General features: G+C 40.0%; 1 protein-coding gene across 1 annotated transcript in view; it reads right to left on the reverse strand.

Moving 5' to 3' along the window:
* LOC141114498 (cytohesin-1) overlaps window positions 1–25,245 on the reverse strand; it is a 63,402-nt gene that overhangs the window by 36,260 nt on the left and 1,897 nt on the right. The window contains exon 2 of the mRNA XM_073608210.1: window positions 323–405. Coding sequence (XP_073464311.1) covers window positions 323–405 — 83 coding nt within the window. The remainder of the gene's footprint in view (window positions 1–322; window positions 406–25,245) is intronic.

Raw genomic sequence — 25,245 nt, forward strand, 5'->3', positions numbered from 1 at the left:
AATTTATATATGTAATGTAATGTTTAAACACTTTTTGGATATTGCAATTCTAAAGGAGTTTATTGGCTTACATATTCTTAAGTCCCTAGTGCTACTCAAAGTTTTTCTTCATTACACATTCACATTGGTGTGCACATAGAGTTAGGCCCATACTGAGCAGCTTGGCTGGGTACTTAGCCATTACTCATACGCCTGTGGCGCTGGTAACACAATTTTGGTTGATGTTGCAGACGGTGAATACAGCACCATTTTAGTAATGATGTGTTAGTGTTTGGCAAGAACTTAACAGCGTTCTGATGGCAATACCATAGAGGACATTCACCTGTATATCTTCCAGCAATTTTTGCTTGCGACGCTGGATGTTCTCCAGTTCATCTCGTTCTTGCGAGGTCAGGTCACCGGATACTAGAAGGAGGTAATAATATTATGGTTATATCAAAATTAAATAATAATACATCTTATAGTATTCGACAAAGCATCTCCTACAATAGAAAGAACAAATACCAAAAGCATGTTTTTTTAAAGTTAGGGTAAGAATGGTATTTTTTTACTCAAACTAATAAGGCATTTCATTTATGCTGATTTGTTGTCCTCCGTTTTACGTGAAGCATTCATTTTAATACGGTTATTTGAAGTGCACAATCTAGACTAAACGTCCACAAATGAATAGAAATGTGCCTGTAGTATAGTGTAATTTCTACTGCAGAGAAGTGATGAAAAGCTGTGCACTGTACAGAGTTCATAAATTAAGACCATATGCCGCACTCTGCATTGTCAGGTCTCTTGCAGTCCCCAGGCTCTACGTCCTGTTCTGACTTGCATCAGGTCATGCTCACTCTTGAGGTTTCCATAGCTTTATGTTTTTGTCTCAGTTTCTTAAACTTCAGTTTTCAGTTTCTTTCATACTTCTATATCCCCCTCCCCTTCTGGTTTGCGCCTCTCTTTCTCTACATTCTAGAGGCAGAAAGCAAGCCCCTGTGGTCAGGTTCAGATCCTTGGCAATAATGAGGTGATGTGTACAGGTGAGGTCTATATTGTTTTTAGATCAAAATTTGGAGTTTATTAACTCTACTCAAACTTCTGGATGAGAGTGTTGGGGCACAGGACACCTATAGACATGGCAGACTCTGGAAGAGGGACAAAAAGTATTTACAGCTTTTACTGATCGAGAACCTTGAAGCCGACTTGGCATTTTGTGAATTCATCTCCTGGCTGCAAAAGTACTTGGTGGTTCAGCCATTATCTCCTTCGGGAGAGGTCACCATAATTTAGTCAAGGACCAAGCTTCCACGGTACCCCAATAAAGCTGGCCATAAATGGATCAACATTCGGCCAGTTCAGCAGGGATGGAGGGGATTCCTCTATCACGTTTGTTTGCTAAATGAAAAAAAAAAAAAAAACTAATAATCTATGGCCAACTTTAGACTGAAATTTGTACATGGCCATTAATTCTCTTAATCTGGCCAAACACGGCTAAACTTATGGCTGAATTTTGATGTCTGCAAATCGAGCGGTGTATGCATCGCTGGCCATCAAAAACCAATAGCGCAACTAAAGAAAATAAATTATACCTGTATGAACAGCTTTACTCAGCACCTTAGGCCTCAACCAAAAGTCTTAGCAAGTATATGGCCAACCTTTATAAGCAGCTGATACAGTAGGATCAGACAGACATACAACTTACATTCCACCCCAGGCAGAAAGCCCCAGGAAAAAAGACTGAGTTCCCAAATTCACTGCCAAATATTTATACATTCTGTAGCATGCACCACTGGCAATAAACCTCCTAGTGGTTGGACACAGAGACAAACATTAATAACTCAGGTTATTGTAGCATCTCACTATTGCCCGGAACAGGAACACTCCTTAAGAGCAGGCAGAAGCAAACAATAACCCTGAGCTTAGGAAGAACCTGAGGAAATCTAAACAGGCTTAGGCTAACTAGCATAGATACATTTAATATGCCCCTCCTGCTTAGAGCAAGGTGGCTACACCATTTTCTTTATGTCTATTTTCAGCAACTCCTTCCTTGCTCTTATTTTCACAAATGCCAACAGTAGTCACCAGATGTGAGCACTTCACCTTCAACACTGTTCATCTCCCCAGGCATTTTTACACACTTAAGCTAACTGGAAAGCTTTTGCTGGCCTTCATTAGGTAGCAATTTATGCTCTGAGTCTTGCTGATAGTTAGCTTTAACCACTTCAAAACCGGCCACTGTATATAAATGTCCTGGACTTTGGGGGGTGATATTTGAATAATGCCTGTAGCTACAGACATCATTCAGATATTATTTTCAGCCAGCAATTCTGTGCACGATAAAAACGATCATAGCGCCTATAAGAATGATCGTTCTTATAGGCGACGGGAGGGGACGTCCCCCCCCCCTCCCGCCGCCATCCGGTGCTTCTCCGGTCTCTCCCGTGCCATCGGGAGCCCGGAGAATGAATCGGCCGGTGCCAGAGGAGGACGATAGAGATTTCTGGTGACCAGATGGAAATAACCGAAGCCGCGATCGCGGCTGTCAGCATAAGATCGGTAAAAAAAAAAAATTTCCAGCCTGGAGGAGAGATGTGGGGTCTTATTGACCCCGCATCTCTCCAAAAAAAAAAAAAAAAAAAAAAAAAAAAAAAAGGGAAGAGGAGGACCTGTCACACAGATTCCTATTACAAGGGATGTTTACATTCCTTGTAATAGGAATAAAAGTAATCAAAAAAAAAAAAAAAAAAGTGTAAAAATGAAAAAAAAATTAAGTAAAATAATAATAATAATAATAATAATAATAATAATAAAAAAAAAAAAAAAAAAAAAAAAAAATTAAAAACGCCCCTGTCCCCGGTAGCTCGCGCTCAGAAGCGAACGCACACGCAAGTCCCACCCACATATGTAAACGCCGCTCAAACCACACATGTGAGGTATCGCCGTGTGCGTTAGAGCGTGTGCAACAATTCTAGCACTAGACCTCCTCTGTAACACTAAACTGGTAACCTGTAAAAAATTTTAAAGCATCACCTATGGAGATTTTTAAGTTATGAAGTTTGGCGCCATTCCATGATTGTGCGCAATTTTAAAGCGTGACATGTTAGGTATCTATTTACTCGGCGTAACATCATCTTTCACATTATACAAAAAAATTGGGCTAACTTTACTGTTTTGTTATTTTTTAGTTCATGAAACCGTTTTTTTTTTCCAAAAAAAAGGCGTTTGAAAAATTATTGCGCAAATACCGTGCGGGTTAAAAAGTTGCAATGAGCGCCATTTTATTCCCTAGGGTATCTGCTAAAAAAAACATATATAATGTTTGGGGGTTCTGAGTAATTTTCTAGCAAAAAAAAAATTATGATTTTTACATGAAGGAGAGAAATGCCAGAATAGGCCTGGTATTGAGGTGGGCATGAGATGTGAGGTCTTTTTAAAGGCACTGCTCTAGTCCTTCCTTCTAACCTAGCACTACAGGCCAAGGACTATTAATAAGTATATGCATTTATGTTTAAAGTTTGTAGATGGCTGCAGGAAATCCTAAACAAAGCTTTGATTTGCATAAAGCCTAAATCTAGTCCGAGAGCTTTTTTTTTTTTTAGCTCTTACCTAGGTTCAGCCTAAAGGAAGAGGGCCCATGAAGCACCATTGTTGCGATTTATCATTAGGAGTATTTTTGTGATGAATGGAGTTCAGCTTTAAAACCTAAAAGAAGATGAAGTTATAATCCTTTCCCATTCTAATGCCCCATACACACGATCGGATTTTCCTACAACAAATGTTGGATGTGAGCTTATTGGCGGAAAGTCCGACCGTGTGTATGCTTCAACTGACATTTGCTGTCGGACTTTCGACCAACAAATGTTGGCTAGCATGTTCTCAAATTTTCCACCAACAAATGTGTGTTGTCAGACTTTCCACTCGTGTGTACACAAGTCCATCGGACAAAAGTCCAAAGTACAAACACGCATGCTTGGAATCAATGCTCACCAAACACAACATTAGCAGAAGGAGCCCAAAGGGTGGCGCATGACTATTGAACTTCCTATTTATCGGCTCCCCGTACGTCTTGTACGTCACTACGTTCGTAATTGTTGGCCAACACTTGTGTGACGGTGTGTATGCAAGACAAGTTGGAGCCAACAACCTTCGAACAAAATTCCACGGTTTTGTTGTCGGAAAGTCCGATCGTGTGTATGGGGCATAAGGCTTCATGCACACTGGACACACTGGTGTTTTTTTCTGCCCCTAAAAGGCCCCTGCATGTTAGCCTATATGTTAAATGCACACATAGACAGTAGAGGCATTTAGAGGCAGAAAGAAAAAAAATACTGCCAGCCCATCCAGGAGCAATGGCATTTTGACGCGCATTGCACGCGTTTACAAGTGGCAAGTAATTTTTTCTGATAAAACTTCACTGGCAGGAGCAAAAGGCATGTATAAGAGCTGGGCAAATGCCCTGAGTGCATGAGGCTTCAAGTTGAACAAATGTGTCTGAAGTTTGCCTTGAATAACAGCATAATTTATGAACACTTGAACTTTCTCAGTCATCATGCATTCCACCCAGAAGCTACTAGTTTCTTTTCATAACATGCCCTAGTTATTGTACCAATTCTGTTATTTAGAGCTCTCCTACATCCCAGTATGCACCTTTTTTTTAGTCTTTCATATAAGAACAACAACACTGAAATGTTTTACTATATAATTACAAGTTACAATAATCATTTGTCCAGATACAACTCTCACCATTTTTTTTTTTTTTTTTTTAAATATGTCTGTATGTTATTAAGAGCAGTAAGCCAAGGCAAGTGTTATACAGACAATTTCTACATAATTTTCCCGTATTTTTTAGCACTACAATAATTGTTTAAAATTTGTTTTTACCTTCATCACCAAATTTTGCTAAAAATGCAAAGTAAAATAGTTTTAGCTTTCCTTTATGTCTTAAAGTTTAAAATAAAATATGCATGTAAAGTTTGTACTCTGTAATATTCTTTAAAGTAACTTTCATTGTAATTTCCTATAGCAATTTTTTCTATAGAAAAATCTCTTAATTTTACTATATTTTCACATACAGTAAAAATTGTGGGAAATAATTAGATTAATATTGTGTCCTTTTTTGGATAATGTCAAAGAAAAAAAACACAGCTGTAAGCTAAAGTTTTACCTAGAGCTGTAGGAATACCAGCTATTTGAAATGAAAAAGTGTTCTCTATACCCAAAACAAAAAAAAAAAAAAAAAAACAAACACCTTAAAATTTAGTTTCACATAGAGATTTCTTTTCTTCTCTAGGGACAAAAACTTTTACCAGGTAGGAATTGGGAGAACAACTGCAACAAGGAAACAGACAACAGTGAAAAGCTGGCATAGGTTGGGACAAAGGGAAAAAACGAAACACACGTTAAGCCAGCCCCTGTATAACCCCACCTCCAACTGTCATGCCTTTATTTTGTGAGCAAGCAGTACATAATGCTAATACAGAGGGAACTCGTGTCCCTCAATGGAAAGTACAAAAATGTCCTTTTTTTTTTTTAAACGATGATCCATTGAGGCATACAAGAATGTAGTACTTGTTAGAGTGGCTTCACACTGCTTGGTGTGGTCCTGCTGTGCTATGTATGGGCAAAGCACAGCTAATTTGCAGGTCACGTTAGGGTTAGCTGCACTTTCCTATAGACATCCATTATGTCCCATGGTTGTGGTGTGGTTTCAGAAAGTGCACCAAAGATGCAGCATGGAGGAGTTTTGGTGCGCTTTCTGAAACCAAACCAAAACAACAGGACCTCATAGAAATCTATGGGAAAGTGTAGCCAAACTGCATTAAAAAAAAAAAAAAAAAAATTGAATATGTATTAGATTATATATTACACACACACACACACACACACACACACACACACACACACACACACACACACACACACACACACACACAATTGGGCAACGTATAGCAGCCTTTAGATCTTTGGAAATAAAACTGAGGTGTGAACAGCCGCCAATGAGGGATCCAAAAGATGTGGAGACCATATGATCATGGGATTTGAAGAAATCAGCAACTGGAATGGAAATGGAAATGGAAATACCAAGGACAAGGGAAGGATCAACCTAAATATTCCAAACCAGGACAGGGCAATACCATGGATGGACTTTCCAACAGAGGGAGTACAGAACTGATTGGGATACAAATCCCGAGGATAGATTCTTACCAGAGTAGAAATCAGGGATCCCCAGGTGCTAAAAATTATGCCTTATTCAAGGGTTTAAAATGGAAGCTACTATAATAACAGGTGAAGAATGGGGTTCTTCTGCCTTATACATAGATCTACTGCAATGAGGCATGCGTACACCCAGAGATATCAGAAATGACATTGTCAAAGGCAAACCAAAGAGATGTCTCCCCTTAAAAGGGCTCAAGCCATTTGATGCAAAAGTTCCAGGATAATAAGGTTTGTCCTTGAGACGGAGGGGTCCCCTTTAATAGATTTGATCAGCATCTGAGCCACCATCAACAGGACACAGCGAGTCATTCCAGATAATACAAACTAAGGTCTAAGAGAGTCTCACAGTAAAATCTCTTAATGGTGGGAACATCATCAACCTTTTTTGGCAGTATGCTTGTTAAGGTGGATGACTGAAGTGTCAACAGTGTGCACAGACCATTTATCAAGAAATCCCTTTCAAAAAGGGAAAAGTACAATGTTAAGCAGAAGCCATGATTCTATTGGTTGTTTCCAGTCCTCAAGAAGGAATTTTTCACATTGTGTGAATTGGCACGTTGTTTGCAGCTGCAGCCATAAATATTTTGCTGATCCTCCAACTGCAGGGTAGAGAGACAACCCCTTGTAAATCTGAGTCATATAAAACTTGCTTAAATACAACCTTTTCAGGTGTAAACGGTGAGGGCTCTGAATCAGAAGTAATAAAAGGGTCCTCCTGAGACATACATAAAGATAATGGCCCAAAAGGGTGCAAATTAGGTTCTGCAATGAATGGCACTGCAGCGCGCTCAGAGCACATTGTTCCAATAATTGTGCACAGATTGTGAAAAAACAGAAGTGGATATTAAGAATCTTGTGGATACATGGGAGGACTCAGCCTCACACTGCAGAGCTTTAGAAGACACCAATGAGGAGGAACCTATAGTGATAGGAGTCCCAGAATTTAGGTTATAGATGTTGGATCTGTCTAGGATATTGAGAAATCTTCAGTAGAAACAATGGAAGAGTAGGGGTTGCAGCCATGCTTTTCAGTGGGACTGCCCTGTGTGTGTCTATTAAAAGATGGTGCACCTCATAGTTGAAAAACAACTAGGTCCAAAGTGAGGCAAGGCCTTGCATACTTACAAACCCAAGCAGATACCGAAGAGGGTCACTGAAGGCAGGCAGTAGAACAAGACCAACGATGGTTGATCCACAAAACGTTTCATAAGCAGCAGCAAGATGCTTCCTTTAACTGGAATAGTGGAAACGCCTGCGCAACACTTCACCTAGTGAATATCAGTGCTCAGGCTTAACCGTTACTAATGTAAGATGGTGGTGGCATGAATATCAAAATGGCGTCCAAGATTATCAGCTGTGAATTACCTCAAATAGCTTCAGCCCAACCAGCCTTAGGCCCCTTTCACACATGTGGGCCATTCAGGTCCGCCTGTCAGTTTCTAGGCAGACCTGAACAGACGCTCCATACAGTTCTATGGAGCAACAGATGTCAGCGGTGACATGTCCACTGACATCTGATCCACTCCACTCCGACCTGCTAAATGCAAATGGATGGAAACCCTATTTTGCCTAGGCCCCTTTCACATGGGGCTGTCCATTTTGACGGACTCCGCTTGCTCAGCAGGGCTCGCACCGTTGATCCCCGCCTAGCCGGCGGATTACAGGTCCGTCTCTGCTCACTGTGCAGGGATGGACCTGTCAGAGCACCGCTCTCCTCTATGGGGGAAATCGGTTAAAAACGGACTGCTTGTCTATTTTTCATCCGATCCGCCAGACGGATGGAAAATAGGGTTTCCATTCTTCTGCATTTAGCGGATCAGATGTCAGCAGACATGTCACCGCTGACATCCATCGCTTCATAGGAGGTTAATGGAGCGTCCGTTCAGGTCTGCCTGAAAAACTGACAGGCGGACCTGAACGATCCGTATGTGTGAAAGGAGCCTTACTCACTAAATGAGTCCTTAGAGACTAGGCCACATTAGAGGTTGTGCCATAGCTCTGGACCTGGAGGTCCATGGCACAGTACGCAAAGGTCTAGAAAGATGACTATATACATAGTATAGAATTTTTGTTAAAAACAAAAAAAAAAAAGAAAAATCAATTTGTCCATATAGCTTTGCAGAGGCAAAGGGGGGGGGGGGGGGGGGGGGTTGGGGATGATCCAGCCATGAATCAAGTTCATGTGGGTTGAGCAGATGCCGCTCTGAGGCACCTGCGCATGTCGGTGTACAATATAGTTGCACATCAGTATGTAGCCAATGGGGAAAGCGTGCGTATTACAATGGCTCCATGGTAATAAGAAACAAAGGAAACAGCATAGCAGAACAGTAAATGTGACTCCATAGATTTATATTTTTATCAGTTGAGTTTAAACACTAAGGAATCTCTCCATCGGTTCCTCTGACTGCAGTAAAACCTGACAGGCATTCTAATTCTACCCAAAAAAAGAAAAGAAAATTTCAGTTTAAATAGCTGCCCCTACTGTGTTTACCACTCTACATAAAGATTATGCTAAGAGCTTTGGTTTTCTTTTTAGTCATTACTAGTATGGAATTTTGCATGTTGGTTTAGTTCTGTCTATAGATACACTTAAAGTGAAAATGATGCAAAGCTGTCAAAATGGGGAAGTCAAAGCTAGCAGTTTCTGCGGAAAAAAAAAAAAAAAAAAATCTGATATCATCACCATTTCTGAAATTTACTCTCACGCCATCCTGCTAAAGAGAGACCAGACAAATGAAGAAAAGAAAAGAAAAAAAAAAAAAAAAAAAAAAAAAATGTATAATATAATAGGTTTCTGTGATATTTACAAACTACAGAAAACTTTTGACCCTATTGCATAAAAGGTTTGGATTTAAAAATGTGCTCATTTATCATTATAATATATTAAAAGTTAAGCAATTTAAATAGAAAAACAACATTATATGCAAGTACAAACCTCTGGGCAGGGCACACTATGCAACATGCAAAATCGATTTGCAATTTGTCATAGTCGGACTTTAGGTTTTTTTGTTGTTTGTTTTTTTTTTTTTTTTTTTTTTTTTTGCACCATGTCAGTTCTCCCATAAATCATTCTAACTTTCCTCCCTGCAATCTTCTTTACATTGTTCACCGAGTTGCAAATAAAAACACACCTTTTTGTATAGTCCTAGCATGGGTTGGGTGCCAGGATGAATTAACTCCCATGCGCATATGCGGAAGTTATGTTTTCTACGCATAGAGTGTGAAAGGGTTAAAACCTCTCTTAAAGCGGAACTAAACCCTCTTATCGTTTACATACAAGGAAGCTGCCATCTTAGCCTCTGTCTGATCTACAGTGGCCATGGAGCTGCACGTGTGATCAGTTATGACACCAGCCATTTGATGGCTTGAGCGTACAACTGTGGCTATTGCTTATTCACCACTTACTTTGAATGTGATGCTTTAATGATTTGTTTAATCGGTGTCTCCAAATGGGCAAGTTCTCTTTACTTCCTGTCAATTGAATGGGTGTTAGAACATGAAATAAGAAAAAATATCCTTCCCCTACCACCACCAAGGAGTTGTCAGGGTGAAAGGTTTGCATGGTATAATGTAAAGCTAGACCTATCCTATTGGATCTTCTTTCCCATTCAGCACCATGTGCAAAACTAGAAAAATCCCCCGCCCCCCCCCATCCATGTTAGACAACTTAGATGGAGGAATTACCCCTGCTGGCTACTGTATTTCAACAGCCACAGCATCCATGGCTGCCTTCAACATTATGGAGTCACTGTTCAGCTGTGAAGCTTCCACTTAACACTTTTGATTTTTTAATTGACTTGTGGACCCAGAAGGTGCCGACAGGGCCACCCAGGACTTAAATTTTGGCCGACTGAATAGGAACTGGATGATATTCAAACCATGTATGGCCAGTTTAGGAATAAGCCCAATTTTTAGCTCTCTTTCTGCTATATGCATCTTAGCAAACCTGTGTTATGCCTTGTGCATATACAGTACATGTTCACTTCAATACACATGGCCTATGATCCTTACAGCCAGATGAAAACGGCCCTGTGGTGCTTTTTGATGGAAACTCAGATTTTTGCAATTCATTCTTTGCTGTGAAACCTCAGATTTACAGCCTTCCACAAGAATTGTACTTGATGTACAAGCAGAGGCATAAATAATTTGTGAATGAAGGGTATGCATAATTAGGCAGCGGAAAGCCTTTAATGAGTAGCATTAGAAATCTTCAGCCTGCTGAATCCGAGGCTCTGTATTATGCGGTGTTTAGAACACCAAGTTACCAGCAATCCAAGGATTTTACATAACAGCGTGGCCTAGATTGCTCAAGCAATACAGTGACAAACAAAAGCTTAGCTATAGGATTTTTTTTTAGTAGGGACCAGAACTAGAAGCCTCAGCAGTTTGTCGTGAGAATGGGAGATTGGAGGATGACTATTTTCACTATGGATACCCAGGAATGTGAGCCTGGGTCAAAGGGAAAGCAGGATTCCCAATCTAATTTTATTTACAAAACCAGATATAAAATGAGGAAGGAAGGGGGGTACATTCATTCAGTAGGAAAAAAAAAAACAAAAACAAAAAACCCACTACTAACATTTCTGTGTAAAGTGATTCTATGATTCCTTTCTATAGTCCCTGCCAGGGGTGGACTGACCATTGAGCCACTCGGGCACTGCCCGAGGGCCCTGGGCCACTAGGGGGCCCCATCAGGGTTGCCAGCCTCAGTAAAACCAAGGACAGTATGTATAAATCTGTGTTTTTTTTACATCTGCCTGTGTATACTGTGTGTACATGTATGTGTATACTGTGTGATTGTATATTGTGTGTGTGTATACTGTGTGGCCCCATAATCTCTGATTGCCCGGGGGCCCCATGAGTTATCAATCCGCCCCTGGTCCCTGCTTTGTCCATTAGTGAGATAGGGGCAGACAGGGGGGAACTACCTAAATAATTGCCTGGATGTGACTATGTTAAATCAACTGACCTAATCTAATCTGGTCGGGTATTAGGTTAACCAATCTAATATCTTCTGGACAAGAGCGGAAATCTATTACAATGATGACATATTGACATCTATTCCCAGCGGAACTTACAATCTCATTTTCTTACTAATTTTTATAAATAAACAAAAGCCAGAAGCCACTTAAACAAAAGTACATTTACTGCTTCATATTTAATATATCAGTCAAGCTTTGATAACCACTAGATATTTGTTTATTTTGATCATCATACTGCTAGATATATAGTTTCAATATAAACAAAGTGTATGTATATGTATATCTATCATTGTGGGAAAAATATTTAAAACTGTACTAGTATCCATTTTTTGTGAATTATAACTCATAGAAAAAAAAAAAAAAAAAAAAAAAAAAAAAAACCCACACACACACACACACACACACGCCTAAATCAAGGTTATTACAAATAGGTAACCAAACTCAAAAAAAGGAAGGTGTTAGGTTAGGCAAAGAAAAAAAGTTATCCTAACTTGAATATGGGTCATAATTTGCATGTTTTTCTAACACTTCCCTTTTTTAGTAGGTCACTAAAACGAAAAAGATTTTGCAATAGCTTTGCCGTAGGTTCGTCATCTTTCCCAAAAATAAAATATTAGCCAAGATGAGTGTGACCCTAACATTGGGCACAGATGGGACAGTAGTACAAAAAAAAAAAAAAAAAAAAAAAAAAAAAAAGGACACACACACACGCCAGATGACACTGCCCCACTCATACATGCCTGTGCCTCAAAACCTAATAAATTGCCCTTCATACATGCCTGTGCCTCAAAACCTTTCCTATAGTTTGGAAATAAAGTTAGTCCCTCTTGTACAGCAGTATCCCCTCCAGGATGGCTCCCTCCCACGCAAGCCCTCCCCCAGGATGGCTCCATCTTGCATAGAATGCCCCAAATCTATTCAAGACCACCACTTTCAACTGCACTAACTTTAATTTAGCAGCTGCCTGCAAGGTTATCCAGTTATTGTGACGGAAGTTCAGCAACAAGGACACAAAAGCTAGACTCACGCCTGAGACAAGGCCCAGCTTATTCTTTACTATGATGAGTAGAGATGAGCTTTGGCATCCTCCAAACTCATCAGTATCTGAACTATCAAAGCATTTTTTTTTTTTAAACCAATCAACTGTGGACCACGTCATTCCTTACCCCACAGCATACATAAACAAAAGGAATAGGATGCTGACGCTGTAAGTACCTTTATATGGATACATGCTCATATATAGCAATGACATTGATTTGAGATGGTGTAGCAAAGTCCCGAGCCTCTCTCGGCCCAATGGTGACCTCCAGTCAGGGACAGCCAACATCCTTCTGTGTATAGTGGGTTACAAGGCATGGTGGGTGTAATGCAAGGTGGATTGATGGGTGCCAGACACTTCTTGAATGCAAAAAGATTTATTGTCTCAAAACAGAACTGGGGGAAGAGAGGGTTGGGGCCTGGATACCCTTAAGTAGATGCAATGTTAATTGGCAGACTCCGAGACTTCTATAGCCAGACAGCCATGCAGGAAAAGGTATCCAGCCAGACACCACATCTGCATGAGTAGGACCGCTGTCTATGGTAACAGTCTTGTGAAAGTTTCTACCAAAGGTTGCAATGAACTCTTTCACTTCCTCTACAATCTCCTATTGTAGAACTTCACTCCGCTGAGCTCCCAGTCTTTCAGTAGACTTACTGATCCACTGCCACTGAATCCCCTGAGCTCTTCGAATCTAGCACTCAGCACCTTCCTCAAGCGTCACCCCCACTTCACTGCTCGGTCCCTGGTTTGGAACTCACAGATACCCCTCAAGCTTCACCCCTGCTGACACGTTAGGTCCCTGGCTTGGCACTCCACAAGCATCACCTCTGCTGTCCCGCTGGGTCCTTGACTTGGCACTTGCTGATGCTTTCCCACTTCTTCACCATCCCCGGTTGGCGAGAAGTCTGCTCTGGTACTGGCCCCAGCTTTGCTCACAGTGGTCTCCGGTAATGAGGTGGATGGTCCCTGGATGGCGACAGCTTCCCCTCTACCTCCGAACACAACTGGTTCCCCGGGCAGCGGGACCATTACTTCTGGTTGGACTACAAGACCGCAGTCCCAACCCTGCACTACTTCTGGATAGGCCTAGCAGCCAGATGTCCCCGGGATAGGCCTTAGGTTTCTGGCCTAGCAGCCCGGGGCAACACAACACAGGTCCACCCAGACAGCCATCCAGGTGGCACAGAACCCTGATCACCTGACTCCACCCAAATAGGTTCTCCCAGCTAAGGGACCCAAAAAATACCCTGCCTATTGGCTGAGACACCCCATTTATTCATAATCTGTTCTTGCAATACCCTTGTCTTATCTAACATCACCAGATACCCGGCCATCTAGTGATAGAAGAGAGAAGTGCGGCGATTCCAGAATTAGGGTGAAATCAATTGACCTAACAATTGGCCAAGGCAACTATCACTTGGCAAATAAATTTATTAGAAACCCTGCCTAAACATCAGGGTGCTACATCACTTATATCCACATAAGGTAAGACATCATCAGCATATCACCCCTTTGTTTCTGTGTGCTACAGAGCAATGAATGACCCCACCTGCAACTGGGTGGATTTGAAAAACAAAAACAAACATGATTTGATAGTTCGGAGCACGCTCAAGCTCATCTCTAGGGGTAAGCTACTCATGGAGACGTATGGAAACTAAGCACACTTGGAGCAGCTGTCCAAACTTACATAGCTTAACAATTTAAAAGCCTTTATGTTCCCATCACTTTCAAGCCCAGAGATTAGAACTATCAGGAATATAGAAAAAGAAAATTCCTCAGGTAGGGCACATACAGACATAAGAACCTGACATAGGTTCTAAACCTTCCCCAAACTATTCAAACTAAAAGAACAAGTTGCACTTTAACATATGTAGGATGGCCTCAGTTTGATGAACAAAGCTGCCAAACAAATGCAAAATTGCAGTGGACTTTTGGAATCCAATATTACAGGAGTGTTCATGTTCCAAAAGGGTTGATCAATAACTCTGCTGTATGTGCCTGATTGCTCAGTTTACCACTGAGATAAAAGAAGGTCATCATACAAGGAAGCTGGCATCTTCTCCAACAAGATCAATATAGGTTCCTATTTGAATGGGGCCAAAAGCTACTCAGGACATAACCCACCAGTTTTAGTGGTCTATGGAGTCCATGCACAACTTCTTGCAGCAAACGCTTGACTGGATAGTTGAAAAATCAGTGCAGTCCCATCGTAATCAACACCATCATTATTTTCCAAGGGTATCATCCTCTTTCCATTACCAAACATCATGATCAGCTCAAATTCATTACTAAAATTCAAGCAAAACCAAAAAAGGTTTTTTTTTTTTTTTTCTTTTTTTTAATTGTCCTGATGTTTCTAACTGTTGTTTCTAAGTACGCCAAAATAATGAAAAACAATCAGCTGTTGAGGGTGTTCAGGGTTGTCTATACAGGCTAGCCATTTCATTTTTTTTAAACAGACCCTGTACCCATCTCCTTCAGAAAAAAAAAAAATATATATATATAATAATAATAATAAAGTATGTGCATCTAGCATAATATGTAAATCTATTTCAAGCAATATGCCTGCAAAGTTGTCTCTTCTGGAACACAGCAAGTAGGCTTCAGACCGATGCTGGGCACCACAATCTTGGCTATGACAGCAGTGGCCCCAACCGAGTCGGCAAGCCAGTGTAGCTTTGTTGTATATGTGTGTGGTGCCACATTCATCAGGTGTATTGCTAATGTATTTAAAACACAGACACAAGGATGTCCCTTACTACTGCTGCCAGTTTTCTATTTTCATGGTCAGCAGCTGTATGTGCCTTTATGGCGTATTCACAGAATATAAAGAGGCTCTTACCAATGACGGTGAAAGAAAGAGCTGACAGCAGCAGAAAGGGCCAGAATTCTGTCTGTAGTTACATTTGCATGTTCCCAAAGCATACAGCAAAGATCGTCTCTTGCAGCTGACAGTGGAAGATAAAGCATGCAGCTGCAGGATGGACCAGTGTTATGCTTGTGCCTAAACCTGTAAAATTTCCAGTACATCCTGCAGACAGCAGATCTCACTGTTAACAATAATAAGGACTGGCATCATGCCTTTGTTTATAATGACAATGGTACCTCAGGATAAATTAGCAGTAATGTTTGGCTCAGCCTATACTTACAAAGTTCAGCCCTGTGATTGTACATTGAGCACACTAGGGCTGCAACGATTATTTTCATAATCGATTAGTTGGCCGATTATTGTTTCGATTAATCGGTTAATAACCCTAAAAAAATGTGTGGTGTATAATTTAGTTAATATGCAACATTTAAAAAAAGGCAATTTATTCCTAAATATCTTTATACGCAGGGGTAAATATAAATAACCAACTATACGGTTAGGGAGTAAAATCTTTATTCCTCTCTGAGAATGACAGACAGAAGAGATATACTCTATATACTATTAGAGGTTGAATCTGGACTCAGATCAATTTTTTTTATTTAAAGAAAAAAAAATTCTAGACTGTTTTGCAGATTTTCAAACAGAACTGTAATATTACATGCTTTTCTGCAGCTTCTCCATTGAAGTATATTAAACCAAAAAAGCACCGTTTTGCATTGAAAAAGGTCCTTGACCCTTTCCAAATACACAGCAGCTGAAAAAAGCATAGATGTGAACGTTACATGAACTGTAGTGCATTTCTGCAAAAAGCACCAAAAAACACATAGGTGGGAACCAGGCCTAAGACATTTAGTAACATAATGGAGTTAAAAATAAAAAAAAAATTGTTTTTTTTACTGTGCAACAGTGAAAGTAATATTTACAGTAGAGATTATTTGCTCTTTTTGTACTATATAGGGCTAATTTTAGCTTTTTTAACCCCATTATGTTACTGGCCGATTAATCGATTATGAAAATAGTAATCGATTAATTACATAATCGATTAGTTGTCGATTAATCGATTAGTTGTTTCAGCTCTAGAGCACACACTCCAGGGACATAGGTGGCAACCACCGAGGGATTTGACACTCCCAGAAGTGTCAGATCTCAAGAAAACTTTGATCACTTTAATGCCTCATTCACATCAGCACTGCTGCATTTAGCTTTTCTAAAATGCAGGAGAAGTTATCTGGGAAGTGTAAACAACTATTAAGCAACATGCACATTAGGCGTCTAGCCCCTGAGCGCCCAATTAAGGCATTTTTGTGTGCCCAGGAGACACGCACAGCGTCCAGCCACAATACTGGCAGCCTGTCAAAGTCTATGGGTAGGCTAAAATATGCTGGGGAATGCAATTTTGAGCTACAAAGTGCTCAGCTATGAATGCAGGCTAAGGGTGCATCCATACTTGTGAATGTACCCACAGACACATCACATGCGAAAACCCCTGCGTTGGTACACACGGTTAGCTGTGAGAGGCAGCCCCATTGTAATCGCTCATGCAGCATTCACATGAGGGTGATCGGCCCTGGATGCAGGCAGTCTGAGTGATTATATGGGAGTGGACGTGTCTAGCTGGGGGAGCCGTCAGCCTCCCATTGCTTTCAATGGGGTTGCCTCTTGCAGCTAATATTATAGCAGGACTCCCCACTGTGATCGGACTGCAGCACATTTGCAAGTTTGAATGCACCCCAAGTGGACCTGCAGTCATTTTTTCAACATTCCATCTATTAAACCTTCTGCCCTTGTTGTTTTAACTTTGAATAGTAAATTTTTTTTTTCTGCCAGTATATTACCTTATACAGCCCACTTCCTATTTGTGGTCTAGTAAAAAGCTTAGGCTTATGACATCATGCACTTGTGAGAGTTTGTGAGGAGGGGGGGGCATGAGTCATAAGAGGGCCAACAAAAGCTGCAGAGCTGGCTCCTGTGCATCTGTGTAAATCCAGGAAGTGAACAGATAGCATCTTCAGCTGTCCACAGTTAAAATGGCTGCAGCCAGACTCAGTGGAGGGAGATTTCTGCAGCAAAATTTGGCAAGTACAGAATCACAGTATATATATAAAATATGCAAAGTGGTTGGAGGGAAGCTTCAGAATGGCAATGATGTTTTTATTACAAATTTTGTGAGCAGACTGCAGTACCTCTTTATGAACAAATATAATTTATACTGAAAGCGCATTACTCCTTAATACACAGAATGGTAACACAAAAAGGATTTTATTGCCATTACTAGCTATCCACTTTTTTTTTTTTTTTTTTTTTTTTTTTTTTTTTACTTCTTATGCTACATTTTTCTTTTTGCACAAGCCGTTATGTCTCTATATATTTTTTCCCCCCCATTCAATTTTTTTTAATTTTTTTATTCTTTTGTTATATTTCTATTTTATTTTTTTCTATATTTCTTTTTAGATTTTTTTATTCTTGTGCTACATCTTTATTTTTTATATATTATTGTTTCTTTTTGTGCCTGTGAACATTCTGCACGTGCTCAAATTGTTCCACCAAGTTGGAATGTAAAGAACATTGAGGTGTGAACAGGCTGGAACAAATAGACAGATCTCATCCTGTTTCAAACTCCCAAAACCTGTTGGGATATGCTTGCAGCGCAGGGCGGAGGAGAGAAATCTTTAGGAGTTAACTGGTGAGTTTCCATCAGGACTCCGTCAGCACTCTGCTGAGGTCATCGTATATGAGCCAAGAAAAAAAAAATCCCTGCTCAGCAGTTTAGAAACAGAGATTAATTAAGAACAATCAGGTCATAAAAATGAAAGACTGGAACAGAACTGTTTAAGTAGCTTAGACTGCAAAACAGAACAAATTGTTAATTTCTTTTTTATGTCCTCTTCTAGTGAACAGCAAATGGTTGTATAAGAAGTCACAAGCTGGACAATCCGTTTTTAGTCTAATATTAACTTGGAATAGGTTTCCTAGCTCAAACTACCCAGGTATTGTTAAAAAAATCCTATCATGACTGATGGCAATTGCTGAACTTCTCTTTCTGAAATTGCAGGTTGCCTGGCTGTACTTCTGACATTTGGGTCAAGGCAATTTATACAATATGCATTACTTCTTGTGCATATTATTTATAGTGGTTTCCCTTTAACTTCTTTAGTTTTTTACCAGTTGTTTCAAATCCACTTAATTTCCTGTAGAGGGCTGACAACGGTGCAGCACAGCTGTTAAAATGACAGCAGCGTTGTCACCTTCTCTGAAGACTACTTACAGCCCCTCCCCTGTGGGGTCTTCTGTTCCACAAATCCCCACTCAATGGCTGCACAGGAAGTGCAGCTGCCAGTTACAAATGGTTTAGCCCTACCATATGCTAAAGGGACAGGAAGTAAAGGTAAATCTCCCCAGTGGGATGGAAAAAATAAAACTGACAGGGGTTGTAACCCTCTCTTACTCAATTCAAATTGCAAAAAAAAAAACAGTTTTGCCTTTAGGGCTGGTTTCACAAAGCTTCCTGCACCACAGGTGAATGCATTGCCTTTGCAATCTGCATGCAGGTCCCAATGAATTGTTAATGGCAATGCATATGAAACTTGCACTGTGTTTGCAGGCACCAAATCGCATGGTACCTCAGTACCATGTGGTTTCATGCAGTGCGTTCTGAGAAAGTAGGGATTGCCCTACTTTCCATATTTCAGTGCGTTTTGCAGGCTGCAAAACCAGATGGCATGGGAATGCACAGGTGGACCAGCCCTTGGTTCTCCTTTAAGTGTCCTTATCTGCACACTTTGGGATTTAGAAAGTAACAGCCAGAGAACTATTACACCTTCCTTAGCTGTGAATCAACTCAAAAAACTGTCATTTCAGAAAGGAATGTCGGAAGCCCAATGGACAGCGGATATTGAGTAGTGGAGCATTAATTAACATGAGGTGTAATTACACAGCAGATATTGGAGTGATGTAACATTAATTACCACGTGGCCTAATGGCACAGCACATATTGTACTAAGTTAGCTTTAATAAGACTTCCTCTGACCAGGTTAACGTGGAACTTATTGTATGTGGCCCTTTACTACTGTACTCAGATGGGTGAATGGAGCTGAAAGATATGCACAAGCAGCAGGGGGCGATATCTGCTGAGCTTGTCACTTTCCCTGCATGAGCAAAGCATAGTTATTCTGAAGCAAAAAATTCCACCACCTCTTCCCGGTTGGAGGAATGGCACAGATTCTAATATTTTATCCACATTTCATTGTCTGTAGAATGGCAAAATTTGGAAAGTGATAAATGGTGCATTTTGCAGCATCTGGAAATTTTAGGCAGATGGCTCCCCAAGAACGATGATCTGTCTGGTGATCGGAATGGTCCCTTTTTTCTCATATGCCCTGCCTGATGGAGTGCCATGGACGGTTCATGGATACTCAGCAGAACATCGGAGGTCCTATTCTGGTAACGTGGCACAGGTCCTGGTAAACTGTGGGGATAATACAGCTTTGGCGCACCATGACTAATGTTTCTTGTATGATAGACATATTTATGCAAAATTAAAAATGAGCTATTTGGCAACTCTTAAAAAGAGATTGTAAAGTCTAGTTTTTTTTTTATATAAAAATAACAAACAGGTTATACTTACCTGCTCTGTGTAGTGGTTTTGCACAGAGCAGCCCAGATCCTCCTCTTCTTGGGAAGAGCTCCTGGCCCCACCCTCCTGCCAAGTGCCCCCACAGCAAGCAGCTTGCTATGGGGACACCTGAGCAGGATCTTCGTGTAGCCCTTCAGACACAGAGCCCCGGTTCGGCTCTCCCCTTCTTTCCTTATTGGCTAACTGACTTTGATGGACAGCAGCGGGAGCCATTGGTGCCACTGCTGTGTCTCAGCCAAATCAGGAGGGAGAGACCCAGACATCGCTAGATAGAGAGGGGGTTCAGGAAAGTATTAGGGGGCTGCTGCACACAGAAGGCTTTTTAATCGTAATGCATAGAATGAATTAAGATTAAAAAAAAACAAAAAACAAAAAAACACCGTCCTGCCTTTACAACCCCTGTAAAATGGACCTAAACTTAAAATTTAGTTCCACTTTAAAAGGGAGGCCTTAGGAAGGGAGACCGTAATATGTATAAAATAGTTGTCATGCATTATAATGCAGCTCCCCACTATAGGTCTCAGGACTTACAGCTGACACGCATACACTTGGATGTTGTCACTAGAATCTTTAGTTAAAGTGAATGAAGACTTTGCTGACAACAGTGCTCATAAAAGAGAAGTGCCAGAGGCCATGTGATCCTATAGCTGTGCTTAGATCATGTGACAGAGAACCGCAATGCTCCAAGATTTATTACTAGTAAGGTCATGGACATCTACCCTCCTCCCCCCTTTCATAATGTTCACTATTTGTTAAAACTAGACCTAAACTGCTTTAGGTTTGACTTTATGCTGACCATATACGATTCAATAAATGATCAATTTCTTTTATGATCTTTTCTAATAGAAATAATCGTTCTATACTTGACAGCGCATTTGATGGATATGCCAAACACAGGAAAGTGGATTTATCATAAAATTATCAATCACATCTGTCTCCATCATGTAATCTCCTACTCTGATCAAAATAGGATCCTATTCAGGAACAAAGTGAGGTTGATAATATTCCGTCCTGGCCGATCGATGCAGATTGATCAAATCTGAGTCTAAATTGATTAAAGTCATGGCTATTTTATCGTTTTTATTGAATTGCACATTAAAACAGAAAACTAAACTAATAATAATAATAATAAAAATAATATTTTTCTCTGTTTTCAAGTCTAGTCTATTATTGTTGACACAAAAATAAACACAGCTATAAAGAAAACAAACAAACACGTGTATAGGCTTTTCCATCCGATTGCATGCATCAGGTATGACATAGCTGCACATTACTCATAAGGGTTATGGGATGGCTTTTCTTTTTTTTTTTTTTACATAGCAAGCAGTCTGCAAAAAAAAAATCTGTATATCCTGTAATTAGGTCCATTTTGCACTTGAGCTTCATTAAAGCTCAAAAAAAAAACAAAAACACCACCACACACATTAGCTTCTTTGGGGTATAGCTGTGCGTTTTTGGTCCCTAAAGGCTTCAATGGGAGCATCTGAATAGATGAGTAACCATGTTTTTTGTTTGATTTCTTGCATCTGTAACTAGCTTGCCATTGGCTACAAGAAAAATGCCCAAAAAGTTGCAAGAAAAAACACCCCAAAACCACTAGAAGAAGCTGAAAGTTAAACTAGTGTTAGTATGTAGCTTTGAGTTGTATGTTACACAAAGCATGCTAACCAAATGTGCTTGAAAGACTCATTTAGCAAAGGTTCTATCAGCTGTTACCAAATACCAAAATGACTATTCGAATATGCCAAGTATGAGCTGGAGCGTTCGGTCACTTCGGTGCTCACTAACATGGTGCCAAATGTAGGTTTTTCTACATTGTAGGTGAATGCTTTCTCTGAAGATTATTGTGAGGCTAACGGGTACAAGAGATGGCAGGACATTACAGTGGTTCTACCAGATCTATAATGTAAAAGTGATCGGAGCAACTATATGGTCACCAGATCACATACATGTGGCAGACGGTGGTCTCCTCCCTCCTGGGTAGCTCTAAACTGGTAACCTGTAAAGGCTTTTAAAGCGTTGCCTATGGAGATTTTTAGGTAAGCAATTTAAAAAGTGTGACATGTTATGCTGAGTAAATGTAAACCTAACAACATCTTTTATATTTTACAAAAAATAAAAATCGGTATTATATTGTGGAGTTTTTTTGTGCATTAAAATTCATTCCCCCCCCCCCCAAAAAAAAGTGCTGCACAAATATCGTGCAGCGTTAAAAAAAAAAATTGCAACAACTAATATTTTTTTTACCAAAGGCCCTTTGATTTCAGAGAAAATATATATATATATATATATATATATATATATATATATATATATATATATATATATACTCTGAAATCAAAGGGCCTTTGGTAAAAAAAATATTAGTTGTTGCAATTTTTTTTTTTTTAACGCTGCACGATATTTGTGCAGCACTTTTTTTTTGGGGGGGGGGGGGGGAGAATGAATTTTAATGCACAAAAAAACTCCACAATATAATACCGATTTTTATTTTTTGTAAAATATAAAAGATGTTGTTAGGTTTACATTTACTCAGCATAACATGTCACACTTTTTAAATTGCTTACCTAAAAATCTCCATAGGCAACGCTTTAAAAGCCTTTACAGGTTACCAGTTTAGAGCTATATATATAAAAATCTAAAAAATAAATAAATAAAAAAAAAAGGTTGGCTGAAGTCCTTGGCATTTATGTAGTAGAGAGGGAAGAAGGATGTTTAGCTAACAAAAAGCTGCGGTTTCACCTTTTCTTTTTAGCGAATGTGCCAACCTGGAAACTTGTCATCAGAGCGGGTGCTGCTCACTATTGGGAAGCAGGTTATTGCAGACTGACGTAAGGATAAGGAGCATTAACCACTTGCTGCCCAAGCCATTTCTGACACTTCTCACGTACATGTAGAAATCCTGTTTTTTTTTTTATTTTTTTTTTTTTACTAGAGATTATCTCTATCTATCTAGATAGATAGAGATAATCTCTAGTAAAAATAAAAAAAAAAAAATAAAAAACAGGATTTCTACATGTACGTGAGAAGTGTCAGAAATGGCTTGGGCAGAAAGTGGTTAATGCTCCTTATCCTTACGTCAGTCTGCAATAACCTGCTTCCCAATAGTGAGCAGCACCCGCTCTGATGACAAGTTTCCAGGTTGGCACATTCGCTAAAAAGAAAAAGGTGAAACAGCAGCTTTTTGTTAGCTAAACATCCTTCTTCCCTCTCTGCTACATGAATGCCAAGGACTTCAGCCAACCTTTTTTTTTTAGATTTATATTAGCTTCTGTTCTGGAGATATTTCAATAAACCTTTCTCAATGAGCTGCTAATGTTTTTTTACTGTGGAATCTGGAATTAGAGATTCTATATAGAGCTCAGTGCAGCAAACTGCCTATGTGTCTGGCTCATTTGGCTGGCGCAGGCAGGAGAAGGCGACACTTTTATTGTATTTAAGCACCTTGGGTTGCTTTTTAGGCCTCTTTTTTTAGCATTTGTAGAAAATGTTTTTGCTTGAGTGTAATAATAATGATTTATAGCCAATGAAACGCTGATTACTAAGAAAGGAAATGCATGTTTTTCAGACTCCCCCACTAAAGACTATAGGGGCCAGAACGTGTCCCAAAGAAGCTGTAATCTGTCTAGTTTCTTTTCTATGACCATCAGCTCCATCTAGTGGCCATAATGTAGTATTTTGCTGAAATACCTCATTCAGGTAAATACCTCATCATGGCCACTAGATGGGGCTGACAATCACAGGAAATAAACATATTAGATTACAAAGAGTACTGGTTGATGGCTGTGCAAAAACCTGAAGCTTTCACACAGCAAATTGTTTTTATAAATAGACCCCCTAGTGTCAATTATTGAAGCACTTCTGTTGAATCGCTCAGGTGCGAACAAGGCCTCAGGGAATTTTGTTAATAGGTGGAATCCAGTAAATCTGTAGGCACCTATGGGCTTGAATACACAGACATCGTTCCAAATACAGGCTTTTACAAACACAGCATGGCTTAAGCACATGCGTACACGTAGTATGCCACATATGAACTGCAATGCTGATGTATCTCCAGTAGGTCATACTGCATTCAGAGAAACACAAAGCAGGTCAAACACAGTCTAACTACCATCCGCAATCTAACATTGAGGCCGATTCAAAATCTGTCGGGCTACATTTGATGTGCAATTTAAATGCACGTCAAATGCAGGTAAACAACGCTCATGTACCCAAGCTATTCTGTGGGTAAAAATTTGACTAACAGCAGCACATAGGCACTTTAAATAGGGTCATCGGGCTCTAAATGGGGGGGGAATGTGTAGAAGGTATTGGAAGCTTGTCAGCTGCCTAAATCTCCTCTATGGTTTACAGAAAGGCCATACGTTACTAGAAAGCAAGCACCGGAAGGATGCATCACATCTATTACTGGCTACTTAGGAGATGGATAGTTGGGCTATATGGGATATGACATTGAGTCATACAGGTAAGAGCTGCCAGAAGATTTTTAAATCCTTCAACACATGCTTGGCAAGTCTTTGTTCATGATTCTCTCCCACGTAAAGTTTAAAGTCCATCGAACTTTAACTCGATGGACTACTTGGTCTTTTTCTGACATCACTTTTCTATGTTTCTTACAAGTCGATTGCCACTAAGTCAGATGGTCTCATCTCTGCTAGAAGATTAGAGGGGCAATATCCATGTAAGGATCCTGTTTGAAGCATCTTATCAAGTTAAAAATGGTCTATACAGAATACATAGGTAATATTTCAGAATTACCTGTTTTTAGAACTGATCAAGGAACAAAAATAGGGAAAACATATTCGTAAAAAAAAAAAAAAAAAAAAGAAAGGAAGGGTGACCTATGCGATAGGAAGCGATAGCCATAATAAAACGGGTTCTTAATTTTCATATAATCACACAGTAAGTAACCCTCTACCAGGTACATGTCCCAGCACATCCTACGGAATAGTCACCGTCTAGATTAGTGGTGATGTCTGCCGCCTTCTGATAGGCAATCTTCTTCTGCCAGATAAAGGCAGTCAGGGCTTCCCTAAAATGTGCTTTTCTCCAGCATCTGAGGGCCACAGGACACCCACAGATTATCCACTAAGGTGGTCATAAAAAAACAGTCATTTCAGGGCAATTTTTTTAATGCAAAAATGACCGAACAGATCAAGGCAATGTAACACGAAGAGCTTGTATTAAACATGTAAAATCTAAATTGAAAATGATGCAAAATGTGTATATATATATATATATATATATATATATATATATAAAAAAAATTATACAAACATACACACACTTAGACCCCATTCACACAGGGACGACTTGTCAGGCGACCTAGTCGCCTGACAAGTCGCCTCCCGTTCTGTACTATGGAGCCGTTCTAAGGGGAGCGACGCAAGTCGCTCTGACTTAGAAAAAGGTTCCTGTACGACTTCGGGGGCGACTTGCATAGACTTCTATGCAGAAGTCGTTTTGCAAGTCGCCCAGGCATTCGTTTTCAGGTCGCCTCGCTGAGGCGACCTGCAAGTCG

Source organism: Aquarana catesbeiana, linkage group LG12, assembly GCF_042186555.1.
Source record: "Aquarana catesbeiana isolate 2022-GZ linkage group LG12, ASM4218655v1, whole genome shotgun sequence".
NCBI lineage: Eukaryota > Metazoa > Chordata > Amphibia > Anura > Ranidae > Aquarana > Aquarana catesbeiana.